The following is a 14450-nucleotide window of genomic DNA, read 5'->3' as shown; positions in this document are numbered from 1 at the left end:
CCCCCCCCCCCCCCCCCCCCCCCCATCCACACACACACGCACGTATGTCTCTCCTCTGCGAGGCCATGTAATTCCAAAAACACAGCTAATCAACAAAGATGGTGTCATTCATTTTCTTCTCCTTGTTTATGTGTAATTAGTGTAAATTGTTTTGTTGCTGGAGAACAGTTAGCAGGGAAAACACACATGCTTTTATAGCTGGCACAGCATGGCGGCATTCAGTGGCTCCCCGCTAAGGCAGTACTTTTTTTTAAAAATTCGCTGCCGAGGCGTACCGGCTGCAGCTCCTGTTTCTCTCTTTCCACTCGACCCCTTCGCTCGTCTCACCCACTCTCAGTGAGGATTACCGAGACCCTCTTTCACTTCTACGTTCTCCGGCCCTCTCTCTTTGTGTTCTCACTGTCTCTCTCTCTCTCTCCCTCGTCTTTTGACTCACTTTCTTTTGGCTTTATCTGCGTATTGTAATGTTGGACGCCAGTTTTGTTCTTTTTTTTTTCTTGCTCTATTTTGATGTTGTGGCTATACCTGCGTGGGCGTAGGTGCACTTCTTCTGTCTTCCTGTCTGTTTTTTCTGCCTCAGCTCGGAGCTCTAGGCGATGGAAAATGGTCTAAACTGCTGTGACTGCTGAGGGTGAAGTGGAGAAGGGCGGAGTTACATCGGAGCTTATAAAAACAGTGCCTCTGCATCTAACCCCTATTTCTGAAATGGGCCTCAGAAAACATCGAGACTGAAAGCTTGGGTTGCTTTGGATTCCCCAGAGGCACCTGTTCCCTTTCACAGAGCTTTGCTGTCGCACACGGGTACACACACACACACACACACACACACACACACACACACACACACACACACACACACAAACTCAGCTTGTGCGTCATTGGTGAGAAGGAGGAAACGCTGACGACTGTTTGGTGCATTATTGGTCTGTCTCGAACGATTTTCTCCTGCACATATAACTCTATGTCCAGTGATATTTCCTCAACACAGCAGTAAAGCAAGGAACAGGGCAGCACAGACTGAGGGTGTCACTGCAGTGATTGTTGTTCTTCTTTGGTGTTTGCTAGTCTTAATTAGACCAAATAACATTCAAGCCCCATGAAAGTTGAGATTCTAATGAGGCGAACTGTTGATCCCACCTTAGTAGGAGGGTCTCTTTTTTTTGCCTCTTGAACCCTAACATCTTCATGGCCCTTTAGGAATACATTTTCTCTTATTTGGGTGCTTTGAATAGTTTTTAAATGTATTCAACATGCATACTTTCTGGCTCTGCCACGTTTTTTTAATTTCATTTTCTGTCTTTTCGTGTTTGCTACTGGAGCGAGTATGACAGAGGTACACTCATCGACATTGGAGAACAAAGCGTAGTGATTGGATAAAGTTCAGCGGACCTTGAGACAATCACCGCCCACGGCATCCTCCTGTTAGACCAAGCCGGGACCAAACGCCACCGAAAGCGAAGGCGAGAGCCGAGATGGAAGCTAAGCTAACCCAGCTAAGACCTAAGGCTACTCCACTCCAGCCTACTCCTGGCTAATGTCCTGGCACTGTTGTGCCCTCAAGCTCCTCCTGGGGGGTCCCATGCTGGGTCTACCACAGGGTCTCCTCCCAGTTACCTGGAACACTAACCTGACCACTAAAAAGCCCGTATGTTGATTATTTGAAGTGACTGTACTGTAACCACCTCACAGTTGATTAATACTAATTCTATCGATCTCCATCTCTCCTCTTTGTGTTTTCCAGGACTACAAAGCGGGCCTGGCTATTGCTGAGGTGGAACTGACGGCCGCCAACATTAGAGACGGGGACCGCCGGGGCTTTGAAATCAACACACCCTTCAAGAACTTCTGGTACGTTTGGGTTCGGCCCCTCCTCCCACAACAAAGAGCTATCCATGCTAAAGTGTGTGTGGTATATGGTGGCGTCTTTAATTCTGTGTGAGAGAGAGAGAGACAACACATCTAAAAGATGAATGTTAAATGAAGGATTCTCTCTTTGAATGCACACCCCTCGGACTGATGTATTCAACAGGTGCAGGTGGTACACCTCTGCAGGTTCATTTATATTCCTTCCTTAAATACATCTCGCTGCATTATCGTCTCATTTGAGCCATTCTGTCACAGACACGCCCTTCACGTACACTAAGCCTCATGCTGTACAGTGTTTTAATCTCAACAATCGTATCTCATAAAGCATCCGTATTCACACCGGAAAGACGAGGGCAAACATTCCGGTTAATCTGCTCTTATACATGTAAGGTATTAAGCGTCTCATAATGCGATAAGAGTTTGGGGTACGAAAGAATATTCACATAGTCCTATCAGTTTGGCCTTTAAAAAAAGAAAAGAACCGGGGCTTTGTCTTCTTACCTGGAGAGTTGGAGGATTAATTCAAATCAGATTGTTTTCAAGGCTTTAAAACACTTGAACTTTAAAACTTATCTGCCGCCTTTTCTTCTCGCTGCTCGGTGCAAATATAAAACCATTACATGTTTCAAAGTTAAAATCAGCCACATTGAAAATATAGAAGCTCAAGTGGGCCAAAAAAGAGGAAATTATCAACAGTAGAACAAAAGTCCTTACTTGTTAATGTGAACCGAATTGCAACAAATTAACTGTCATCCTGCATCATCAGAGCTTCAGGGACATGGGAGGGAAAATGAAATTCATACCCAGTGTTGTGATTATGTTACTGTGTGGCCGTGACATGTCAGTGACCTTTTCTCGATAGAAACTGCACAGAGTGCACAGAGACGGCCATTCCACTTCTGAATGATCAGGGACATGTCTGTCCCGTGCGTTAGTTGACACCTGACCTGCTTCTGTTTGCTTTGAGTCGGTGTGAAAGCTGTCCAAACATCTGGATCAAGTTTGTCACTATCTTACAGCATAATGAGCCTTATCAAACCTATAGTGGATGAGTTTGCTAAACTTTGTCCCCCCCCCTCCCCCCTAGGTTCAGTTTTTTTCACACAGGAAAAAACAAGAAACACTTGCAGCCCACGCGACTTCATGTTCACAGCGCCTGGCTTTGTTTGTGAAGTGCTGTAAAGTTGGTGTGAATGTCCTTTGTAACTCCAGGTGTGAAAGTGACCTCGGTGTCACGCACAAAAAAATACTACTGATACGGTTAGTGCTTTGAAATTATTTAGCGAGATTCACTTTCACTTAAAAACCCAATTTATAAATTGTGAAAGCACAAAGTCGGGACTCGGCTCTAATGAGACAAAGACAATCTTCTCGTTAGCTTGTAGTGGCTGCGTGTTGGTAGCACTCTGTGCTCTCTTGTCGTACCTGGACACAAATCTCTAATTATTGATTAGGATTTTTTTGAAACAACATCTCCCCTGGGTGCTCCATGCAGCAGGTACCTGTGCCTCTGTAGGGTCTCTGAGGGCCAACAATCAATAAGCGCACCGCTTTGTTTGTGCACTAATGGCCTGTTTTTAGAATACAACCGTCACAGCTGCCTGGACAAAGCACGCCTTGTTTGTTTGTGTACCGCTTGTTCACTATTTTATCTTTCTCTTTTACCCCTTCCCATCGTGTAAGGATCCCCCCCCAATCCATTCCTCTACCTGTCTGTTGTATGTGCGATCGATCTGTTTGTGTCAGCTCCCTCAATGGTCCCGTCGTTTGGCAGCTTCGTTAATGCGTTGGACGTAATTGCCATTTTGTGTGGAACAAAAAAAGAAGAAAAAGAGAGACGTGGAATTAAAATGAGCTCAGGTCTCCTGAATTGTTTTGATGAGGTGATTGCTGAAAGGGTTTTATTGTGTGTGTGTGTGTGTGTGGATCAAATCGATTGGTAGCCCTGGGAGCGTTCCCCTACCTGCTCAAGGTGGGGATTAGTGAGAAACTCATCTAATCACTTTAAGCTGTGGAGACTCACTTTGGCTTTGCTATTGTTTTTTTTTTTTTTGCTGCTGTTCAATGGACAGAGCGTTCAGCCCGCTGTGCTAGATGCAATAGCAGAACTTCTTTTTTCTTTTTTCTTTTTTTTTGGAGCCGAGAGAATGACAATGAGGCGGAGAGGAGTGCAAAGACACTGAAGTTTGAAGAAAAGAGAAACATCGTGCTGTTGATCAGAAAGCACCTCTGCTGCAGATAAATGCCTAGCTCAAGAGCATATTGGAGAAAATCCACGTTTGTTTTGTGTTTATCTGGTGTGTGTGTCGAAAAACTCCGACCGTTTCGCAATTGTCATTTTTCAACCTTTAAGATGGAAAATATTTCCTTCTGAAAGCTCAGGTCTTTGGAGTGGGAAGGGCATTGATTTTGAAGGACATGTTGCTGTTTAGTTTTTCAAATTTCATTTTCTAAAGATGTGAGCAGCACAAACACACCGCTTTCATTCAGTTCATTGTATCAAGGCGGCAGCAGGAAACCACAAACTGCATCTGTATTGTTTAGCGTTTGGATATTTCTTCTCCGCTTGTATGGACGGGGTTCGGTCAGTTGTGTCTTTCTCATGTCCAGGACAAGATGATCTCCAAAGCCCCCCCCCCAGCAGATTATCTAAAGGTTAGATCCAGGGCCCTGTACAGGAGGAAGGTTTGGGGCGACCAATAACTCTTTCAACATACCTACATGTGGGGATTATTTAACTCCCTTTGATGCCCTCTCTCTAAAATTGAAAGAAAAAGTGGTTTAATATATTTCTAAGTACCCTGTTCACCCCAAAACTACCTCTACTCTACTTCTGTCTTTATTAGTACACTCTTGCTATCGGCTGGTATCGGCCTGAAAGGAGCAGGCTCTAGGATTTAGTGGCATCTAGTGGTGACGTTGCATCTTGCAACCAACTGAATTCCTCTTTGCTCACCCCTCCAAAACTCTCTAATGAAACCATAGTTATGACTAGCATATATATACAGTTTTCCTTTTTCCTACACACCTTTCCTTTAAATGTTGGTATCGTATCCATAATTAGATTTTCTGTCAATATTAGGTCAACTGTGGAACTAAAGAGCATCCACATCCTGCTCTGTCTAGGGTACTTAAGCAGTTTAGTATTGTAAATAATGGTCAAAATCCAAGCAACAAAGGCTGAGATACACAGATGTTTAGTCTCTGTCATGGGCCGATGTCCTAAAACTCTGGATCCTACATTACCCATAATGCAACCAGGTTATCAGTTATGATGACTTCTTCAGGGTCATTTCTCAGGCTTTAGAAAGTTCCTTCAGAGCTCTGAAGACATCGTGCAATTATTTTCAGAGGCTATATTTTTGGTCGTAGAGATTGATGGAACTTATTTTTTAAAGTTGGATTGGAGTAACTTGTTTCTTTTTTGCCCCTCACCATGAACTGATTGGCTACTTTTCTTACCTGTGGGCGGAGCCAGACTAGCCGTTTCCCTTTGTCTGCAGTGTTTATGCTAAGCTAAGCTAAGCATCTCCTGGCTTTTATTTATCTGACAGATATGAGACGATATCGATCTTCTCCTCTCAATGAGTGTTTAAACTATGAGTAAGCTATTTCTTGAAACAATCAGTAAATAGAGACTCTTGCTATGTATTCTTCATATCTGTGTAGAAATGTATTGCATCATATCGGCTTGGAGAAATACGAGAGCCTTTTAATTGTAGTGTGAGTCGGGGAAGGAGCTGACAGATGACTGTGAGGGTGATTTACATATTTCAACAACATATGAGATTGAAAGTTGTAATTTTTGTGAAAGGAAGTGCTTGCAAATATCTTAGTTAGAACTACAGTTGGGGAAACAATTTCATTATTGTTGTAAAACCGCCTTTCTTTTCATAATTCTTGTATTTGCTATTTTCCTCTTTACCACCTGTTGTCCTTAGAGCTGTAGTTCTTTTAGCGGGCTCACCTGAGACCGGCTTTCACTTCATGTCTAAAACTCGGTGGCCTGGGACCCTCCACACACTCTGGTGCTGACTCTTGTCCTCCCTTTGCTCCTTTTGTGGGGTTCGGAGGTCATATTGGAGTTCAGCACACGATGTGAGCAGTCATGCCTCTCCACGGTTCCCGAACAGAGTCCGGTGGGCCCGGAACAGCTGAACCCAATCAACCTATCGATCTGTGCTTCTGTGCTGGGTTACCTGGCAAGGCGGGCCTGGTGCACATCCTCTGCTTGCGGCAAAAGTCCCCCCCCCCCCCCCCCCCCCCATCTTCTGTCTGACTTTACACTGGTTGCTAGGTTGCCATGGAGACCAGTGGTCCCATTTATCCTTTCAAAGTGCTGCTTTCAGTCAAGCTAGTACTCTCTCTCTGTCTGTCTGTCTGTCTCTCTCTCTCTCTCTCTCTGTCTCTGTCTCTGTCTGTCTCTCTCTGTCTCTCTCTCGCTCTCTCTCTCTCTCTATGTCTCTCTGTCTGTGTCTCTGTGTCTGTCTTTTTCTCTGTTTTTCCTTCACAATTTTACATCTCTGTTGATCTTTCTGCCTGCATTCATCTCTTATCCTCACTCTCATTTGAAGGAACATTATAACAGCAGCAAACAACTATTTGATAAGTAAAGATATATTGGAGTAACGTACTGCTCTCCCCCTGGTTACCCCCCCTCAGGTAAACGCGTCTGGCTCTGTCAGCACTTTTACCGTAGTTTGCGCTTTTAGCACCGTTAGCTGTGAGCCGCCGGCTCGCTGTCCGCATGGTGAGACCTGTCGAGAGGCAATCCAAATGTTCCTAATCTTGGATCTTGCACCTTTTTTAGCTGACACACGCACACAGATTGCTTGTTACGTACACTTATACACTTATCTGATTTTGAGTTACTTATTGCATTCAGCAACTTCGTCAAAATTCACACACCGTCCTCTCCATCAGAAAACCTGTGCAAGTATCTTTTATAAGTGCTCATTTGACAGTAATGGAGATATGCCGTCATTCCTGTGTGTGTGTGTGTGTGTGTGTGTGTGTGTGTGTGTGTGTGTGTGTGTGTGTGTGTGTGTGTGTGTGTGCATAGATGGATTGAGAGACAGGTGAATGCTTGAAATAATCCCAATTTGGGAGCTATGACAGTTCAGGCAGCCACTGCCTGTGTGTGCTGTGTGTATATTTAGTTCATACCGAATATGAAATATGGCTGGTTTTACCTTCCTGGTTGCATCCCTTTAACGAGTAGATGATATGTAGCCAGTTCAACATGATTTAAAACACAACTACATGGTCAAAAGTAAGCTTAGTTACAGTACTCTTTAGGGAAAAACTTTGTTTCCGTAGTCGAGGTAGGGGAGCTCGATTTATTGGCAATGTAAAGTATATACGCGTCACTTGGTTTCTCGTTGGACTTCTACATGTGAATTGCTGTGACAGCAGGGCAGTCATTACACTTAACAATGCGTCCACATACTGCAGATGACTTTAACCGTTTTCTGACTTAAATTATACTCGTACAAAGTAGCCTCTATAATTATGAACAAGTTGGATTTCCGCCATTTCCTGCAGTGACAATTCAGACAAAGCCTTCCTCTCGATGCAAATGTGGAAACAGGCTTCTGTATCACCGCTAAATCTGAGCAATTATACGTGCGTGTGACCACAACAGTGCACGGTTTACAATGCAGAGCTCTCGATGCAAGTCCTGATGGAACGAGCATGTTTCAACATGGTTATTTTAAACGTATATATTGAAGCTGGAAATGTGTTTATGGTCCATTTCCATCACCGTTTCTAATATAGTGTAACATAGAAATAATATCCTGGAAAAAAAATGTCCTGCATTAGCAGTTTATAGATTTTGGTGGTGCAAGGTGAGACGGATTGATTTACCTTCCTCGTCACCCCCCCTCTTCCCACTCCCCTATCAGTTTCACCAAATCTATCGCAGTCACACACGGGCATACACACTCAGCGACTCCCCAAAACTACTCCAAATACTGCACCCCCCCCCCCCCTCGTAACCCTGCCAAGCAATACTATGCTGTTTAATTGCTCTCTCAAATCAAATCAATAACTGTGAGGCATGTGGTGGTGGCAAAAAAAAATCAATTGTTGCAGCTTCACGGCCGAGTCAGAACGCGAGAAGGAGGAGTGGATTGAAGCGGTCCAGGAATCGATCGCCGAGACACTCTCTGACTATGAAGTGGCGGAGAAGATCTGGTTCAACGAGGCCAACAGGAGCTGCGCCGACTGTCGCGCCCCGCGACCGGAGTGGGCGTCCGTCAATCTGGGCGTGGTCGTCTGCAAAAAGTGTGCAGGTAAGGGTCACACATACACCGCTCTATTCTTGGCTTCCATATTTAGTCTCTGGCTGACGCACCCAAGCTGGATGCAGGCGTACTCTTTAATATACAACATATTCTTACAGTGCACTAAAAGAAAACACGTATAACACCTGCCAATTAGGGGTCATGAAACATGGTTTTGTTACAGCAGCTGGTTTGTATGAATCCAGATTGTGATTTTGTTTTTTATTGATAAAAATAATTGGCATTAGTAGTTTTAATGATATATTATAAGCTGCTTAGAGCTAGTGTTGAGATGTTAAATCCTTTATTATTATGTTATTTATATAGCTGTCAAAACATCTCCATCAAACAACCAGATCTATTCAAGTTTCCCGCCTAAACTACATTACAGTTTGAAAACATGATGCTATAATTTACAAAAAAATGTAATTTGCCCAATACTCATTTACACCGAACAGACCATGAACGCATCATAAAGTAACTGAATGTAACACCCGTACGTTAGTTGTTAGCGTTGCTGTTAGCGCTGCTGCTAGCGTGGCTAACCTTCCTCCAGTCAATTTCAGGGATTTGTTGTTCATAGTGTATCAGGGATTGGCGACTAGAAAGCTTTAATGCCGGTTTACTGATCACTTCTTTTTACAGAACATCATCCGTTACACCACTACTCAACACAAAGCATTGTGTGAGTGGGAAGCCAGCAGCATTATGGTAGTTTTTAAAGACCCCCGAGTTGACGCCAGATAAGCCAGAGTGGTTTGCCAGATGACAAACAAGACACCACTTCATTTTAGTAGTCAGTCATTTTCTAATTATTTCCTTGGAACTTTCCTGGAGAAAAAAAATGTAATTTGCCACTAATTATAGGAAAAATACAGACAAAGTTAATTGTGTGTGTTGATTATTTATTACTTGGAACTTAGTTCTCCATGAACGCTTTATTGTGAGCGTGCTTGTAAACTAATTCCACACGAACGTTCCGTTGACCTGTTGTGCACTGGCTAGAACCTCACACCATTTAACTCATTGGAATTGATTATCATTAAGTTTGCTCCTTGAACCATGTGACTGCACTATTTTACTGTTAATTAATACACATTTTTGCAGCAAAGTTGCCAGGAAAGAATAATTAAGACTCCATGCTGCATTCATATCATACGGGTGGTCCGTTTGTTTGTGTGAGTCGGTGCTCTCACCCAGAAGCTCTTTTTGGAATAAGTTCTCAGGTGGTAAGCCACTTATGGGAGTTGGCATCTGGCCTCTGGACTCTCTAATCTATTTGGCAATACTGGATGGCTTAGATGAAATGACAACAAAGATTAAGCCACGGGCAAGAACTTGAGGGATCCCAAACTGCCTCTTGACCCGCTAAACATGATTAGAGAGAAGCAGCAGCAGCAGCAGCCATGCCCACTGTGGAGGGATACCTGGTGGGTTTGAGGTTTTTCCACGCTCCCATACCCCCCGTCCCCCCCCACAGATCTTCTCTAGGCCTGAGATTTCTCCCGGAGTCATACATCTTAATGCGATTCTCCACCTCACCTCTGCAAAGCCCATGTAATTGGTACGCATCAGATATCCTACATCCCCTTTTCAAACACCTTAAATGATTTCATTTGCGGGCGTGTTTAATATTACATTTTGTCGACACGCTGGGCGATATCTGCAACGAGGAAGCCGTTCTCGCACCGTGCTCTCCTCAAATTAGAGGACGGTCCGTTCGGAATACCGATGACTGCTCGTGCTTTTAATTAGCACTCCCGTGTCACGGACAATAAAGAGAAATGCTGAACAAGAGGAAGAGGGAAAGGAGTAATGAGAAGACTAATGGTAGAAAATGATTCCAGATTGGCTCTCCTCTTTTTATGCCAAGACGGAATTAATTTTAATAGTCTTTAGCTTCACTCTCTGATGCTTCATGTACTGCAATAGTGCGCCTTTGTTTACGCAGACCCATTATTTTCAGTTTCATAAAACAAATATAATTGTGTTTATTACGAATATTAGCATACAGATGAATCTGATCAAGAACAATCATATAAAAAAAAAAAAAGGCATATTTATTTTTTTAGATTACTTTAAGAGACACACGTTCGTTTTCTGCTCATTTGCGTTTGGCCCATTTCTTTTCTTCCCGTTCTAGCAGAAGGTGAGAACACAAATAGAAAGATGTCATTACTGGAAACGTATTGAATGACATCACTACAGTGTCTCCTTGCAGAGGGAACGAGTCCTGCTAATAATCAGCTACTTTAAAAATAATCTCAGTAAAAATAGTGTCAGTATCACTTTGTAGAAACTGAAAACCAGTGAGGTTTTCATTAAGTTCACATGCCTAAAGTGTTAATAAATAGTTGCCTATCACACATCCAGCACATCCATCTAGTTAAAATAAAAAAGTGAGTGTTGCAGCATTCATTATTGTCTGACATAAGCCCTTGTCCCAACCTCGAAACTGGCCAAATCCACATTCCTCAGTAACTGAAGCCGTCCCTCTACATTCTCCTTTGTGTTCCCTCTCTTTGCCCTTTCTCCCACAATGCAACCCGACCAACCAGCGGGGAATTGCCATTGCTCCAAGAGATTGAGAGGCCCCTCTCACCCACCACACGTTATTGCAACAAAACTCCTCCAAACTAGGGTGCAACTTGTGGACTCGTCTGCTGGCAACAGTTGCCATGGTAACGCACAAACGCAGTGCCCATTGCTTTGTTTCCTTTCTGACTCGAGTGGAAAATGCCACACAAGTACAGGGGGGGGTTGGGGAAGTGCTCCACGAACTGTCACCGAGAAAGTCTTTAATTGGGGGTGAAAACCTGAGCGGCTGTGATGGGAATGCCCTTTTTTATGTGTGTGTTGCTTTGGCTCCATCAGAAAGATGAAGACATTTACAACGGGGCTATTTACGTATATGTGAAGATCTCACCGTGTACCCGGTGGCGCATGCACACTTTTGTTTTCAGGTTCATTACCCTTACACAAGTGAAACTGGTCCTGTGGCGCGTAAAGGCTCAGAGGACGGAGCGCGGCTGTAGAAATGCAGCAGCAGGCGGCGGCCCGGAGAGAAATATTTTCACTCCTTCACAGGCCAAAGTGACAGAATCGCCCCTCTTTGGGCTTTATTTGTCACGCTGGACTCGTGTGGTCTCAGAGGCAGTGAGAATTCCTCTCTCCCTTCAATGGGACACGCTAATGCAGCCACTGGGCTTTCAGCGATGGGTCCAATACATTGGCTGTTGGCTATTGGCTGAGTCCATCGCCGGTTATTTTCATCGAAATAATGAATTAATAAATACTAAAAAATTAACTGTAAATTCAAAGCGTTTGTGACAAGGAGCTGGCAGTTGGAGTCGCTATATGGACACTCAGCTTTAGTGATTGCTGTCCGATCAATCACAAGTCAATTCATAAATCATATTTAAGAACTAGACACACAACTGTTTGTGCTGTCAATTGACCAACGAATGAATCGGTTGAAACCAGCAGATCCAATCAGTTTGTTCTGCTCAGTATAGAAATATTGAACACCAGTATTCCTGAAATAGGTGGAGTTAACAGTTATCAAAAAGATATTTCCTCGTTTTTTCAATATAATAATAAAAATACAGATCATTGAATGGTTTCTGGCGTCTGTGCTCTCTAGATCTGTGTCAAGACGGCTTTTCTCACAACATTCTAACTCGCAGCTGCTCTACTTGAGCACAGTAATGAGCTCATGCCAAATCTAAATCTAAAGTTATCCGGCTTCACACACAGGACAATAATTCGCATTCACACATACAGCGTTTTCCTTTCTCATGTATTATGCATGTTTGGCTCCGTCTTTGGCCACGAGCAACCCTAGAAGCCTCTCGTTCACCCAAATAAACAGGCCGACCCACAAACACAATGAATTACTCATGATTCATTAGCAATTAATGGCCCTCGTTCTGCGCTTTCATTTCCAATTAGGAGTGCTGAGGGGACTAAATATGTCTGCTGTGAGTGAGAGAGCGGGCTTCCAGTCAAGCTCAGTTTCTCCGGCTTGTAACTGCCCGTTTATTGTTTACTCCATCGCCATCACTGACATCGGCGTGTGGAGATCTCTGTTCATATATGTACATGTTATTTTCATTTATTTTTCTTTTTTCCAGGAACTAAATGCGTAGCCCTGACAGCTGTGCATTTTTGAATACATCTAATTGAGAAAAGGCTTCATAAGCCCGAGGGTTAGTATGAACTTCTGAGCTCACGTGTGTCTTCCTGTGTACCAGGGCAACATCGCTCCCTCGGCCCGTGTATCTCCAAAGTGCGGAGCTTGAAGTTGGACAGCAGCATCTGGAGCAATGAGCTGGTGGAGGTACGCACTGATTTCTCTTATGAGCGGGAGCTAATTAAGTTCTCACTTGATGTGAAAGTCAGTGTCTTAAAATGAACTGCTTCTGCTTCGCTTCAAAGGATTTATAAACTTAAGTCAAACACACAGTGAAGACCTGAAAAACTAATCGACAAGATTTGTTGCCAAGACAAACGGTACAACGATTTGGCGCTTGGCAGATGTTTATTTCAAACCCTACTAACAGGTCTACAAATGATTCTCCCCTGTAATTGTCCTCTTTCCATTTTCCTTAACCCCCTCAGCTCTTCCTGGAGGTGGGGAACAAGAACGCTAACAGTTTCTGGGCGGCTAATCTTCCCCTGGAGGAGGAAGTCCACAGCGGGGCTTCGGTGGAGCAGCGCGCCTCGTTCATCCGCAGGAAGTACAGGGAGAGGAAGTACCGGAGGGTGCTGGAGGGCTTTCAGGACCTGGAGCAGCTCAACCAGGTACAATCCTAATAAAGACACTTCAAACCAGATGTGGTACAAGTAGCACCAACGGTCCACTAGATCTACACCTCCCGAACTCCCTCACTGCCTTGACGAGTTATCCTCTACATGAAAGCCGGGGCTTGTGTCTCATTGACTTTAAGTCTTGTATTTAGCGAGTCTGTTTGTGAGCTGATCGCCCAAGACACACGTTTATAAGACAAGTGTAAGCAACCACCGAGACTCAAACCACTTGCTGAGGTGGTCTGGTACTCATTTGGCAACATAACTTTTGCAGTGTAAGCACTAATGCGTCATGATGTATCATCAAAGCCACGGCTTCCCTTTTGTCTGCCTATTTCTCCTCTCCAGTTCTCAAATTTCGTAAGCTAGCTTTGTCCATAAAGTATGACAATATTAATACATACTGTATATCAGGAGTGTATCTGTAATGCTGTGATTTCCTCTTCTTTTAACTTTTAGGCAGAGTATGGCGGCCATTGTGGTTCATATCCAACATATCTTTTATTCCTGTATGTGTTAGCCAGCATGCAATTGGCTTGCAACAAACAACCAGCATATCTTTAGATGTACTTGCTGCTTTAACATTGTTTGCATGCCATACTTCAGCTCTAGCCGCAACGTGTGAACAAGTAAAACATCAAGAACTATCTCTGTTCTAGACATTTAAAATATTTTGTATACCTCTAGTTACTTCAATATTTTTCTGTACGGGTTGGAGCAAAGTGCAGCAGAAGTCCATCAGCCTGCAGTAATCAGTGGGTACCTACAATAGCTCCATCGTGGTACATGGCATACTCCATTTGCTAAATCCAACATGTCTGAACATGTCTATATTTTTCTGACCTTTTGACAATCAGTAGAACAGCGCCATGAGTCGGATCGATCTTTGCGAGCATGTTGACGCTGAGGCCTTCTCTTCTAGTTTGTGGTTTAGGGTTTATTACTGCAGCAAAAAAAGAAAAACGCCTGTTGTTTTTTTGGCTTCCCCTAAAAGAGAGGGTCTTAAAAAGCACTGAGCCTCCAAACAGCTAAGTTTCCACCTGCGTCAGCATTTACGCAGATCAGCCCCCATGTATTGTTTTCTTGTGTAGAAAGAGAGGGATGGAGAGTGAGAGAGAGCGAGAGAGAGAGGGATGGAGACGTAGAGGGAGAAGGAATGAAGGGGGGAGGTAAGGAAGAGATATACCAGCTAGCTAAGTGGAAAAGTGGATTAGGATCCACAACAGAAACGCTTGGGTTGGTTTTATTGCGGCTTTGCTGGCCTTTTTGCGTGTGTGTGCGTATTTGGGAGTGTGTGATGTGTACATGCGTGTGAACATGTGTGTGCTGCACCACTAAGGATGTGTGAATTTGCTGTTATAGTGTGAGTTTTTTTTGCAGGAGATGAAGTGTGACAGCCACAGAGAGAGTGTGGCTGCCTAAAAGGGTTTGGGCAATGGAGGTGTGTGTGTGTGTGTGTGTGTGTGTGTGTGTGTGTGTGTGTGTGTG

General features: G+C 43.8%; 1 protein-coding gene across 7 annotated transcripts in view; it reads left to right on the top strand.

Annotated features, from left to right (window-relative positions):
• Nucleotides 1-14450, top strand: part of arap2 (ArfGAP with RhoGAP domain, ankyrin repeat and PH domain 2) — a 75975-nt gene that overhangs the window by 28295 nt on the left and 33230 nt on the right. For all 7 annotated transcript variants that reach the window (XM_031850616.1, XM_031850613.1, XM_031850612.1 and 4 more), the window contains 4 exons: nucleotides 1742-1848; nucleotides 7963-8162; nucleotides 12407-12492; nucleotides 12774-12956. In XM_031850616.1, coding sequence (XP_031706476.1) covers nucleotides 1742-1848; nucleotides 7963-8162; nucleotides 12407-12492; nucleotides 12774-12956 — 576 coding nt within the window. The remainder of the gene's footprint in view (nucleotides 1-1741; nucleotides 1849-7962; nucleotides 8163-12406; nucleotides 12493-12773; nucleotides 12957-14450) is intronic.

Source organism: Anarrhichthys ocellatus, unplaced genomic scaffold, assembly GCF_004355925.1.
Source record: "Anarrhichthys ocellatus isolate YVR2014 unplaced genomic scaffold, GSC_Weel_1.0 scaffold11, whole genome shotgun sequence".
In the NCBI taxonomy this organism is placed as follows: Eukaryota; Metazoa; Chordata; class Actinopteri; order Perciformes; family Anarhichadidae; genus Anarrhichthys; species Anarrhichthys ocellatus.
Note: the sequence above shows the minus strand (reverse complement) of the source record. Positions and strands in the feature narration are given on the sequence as shown.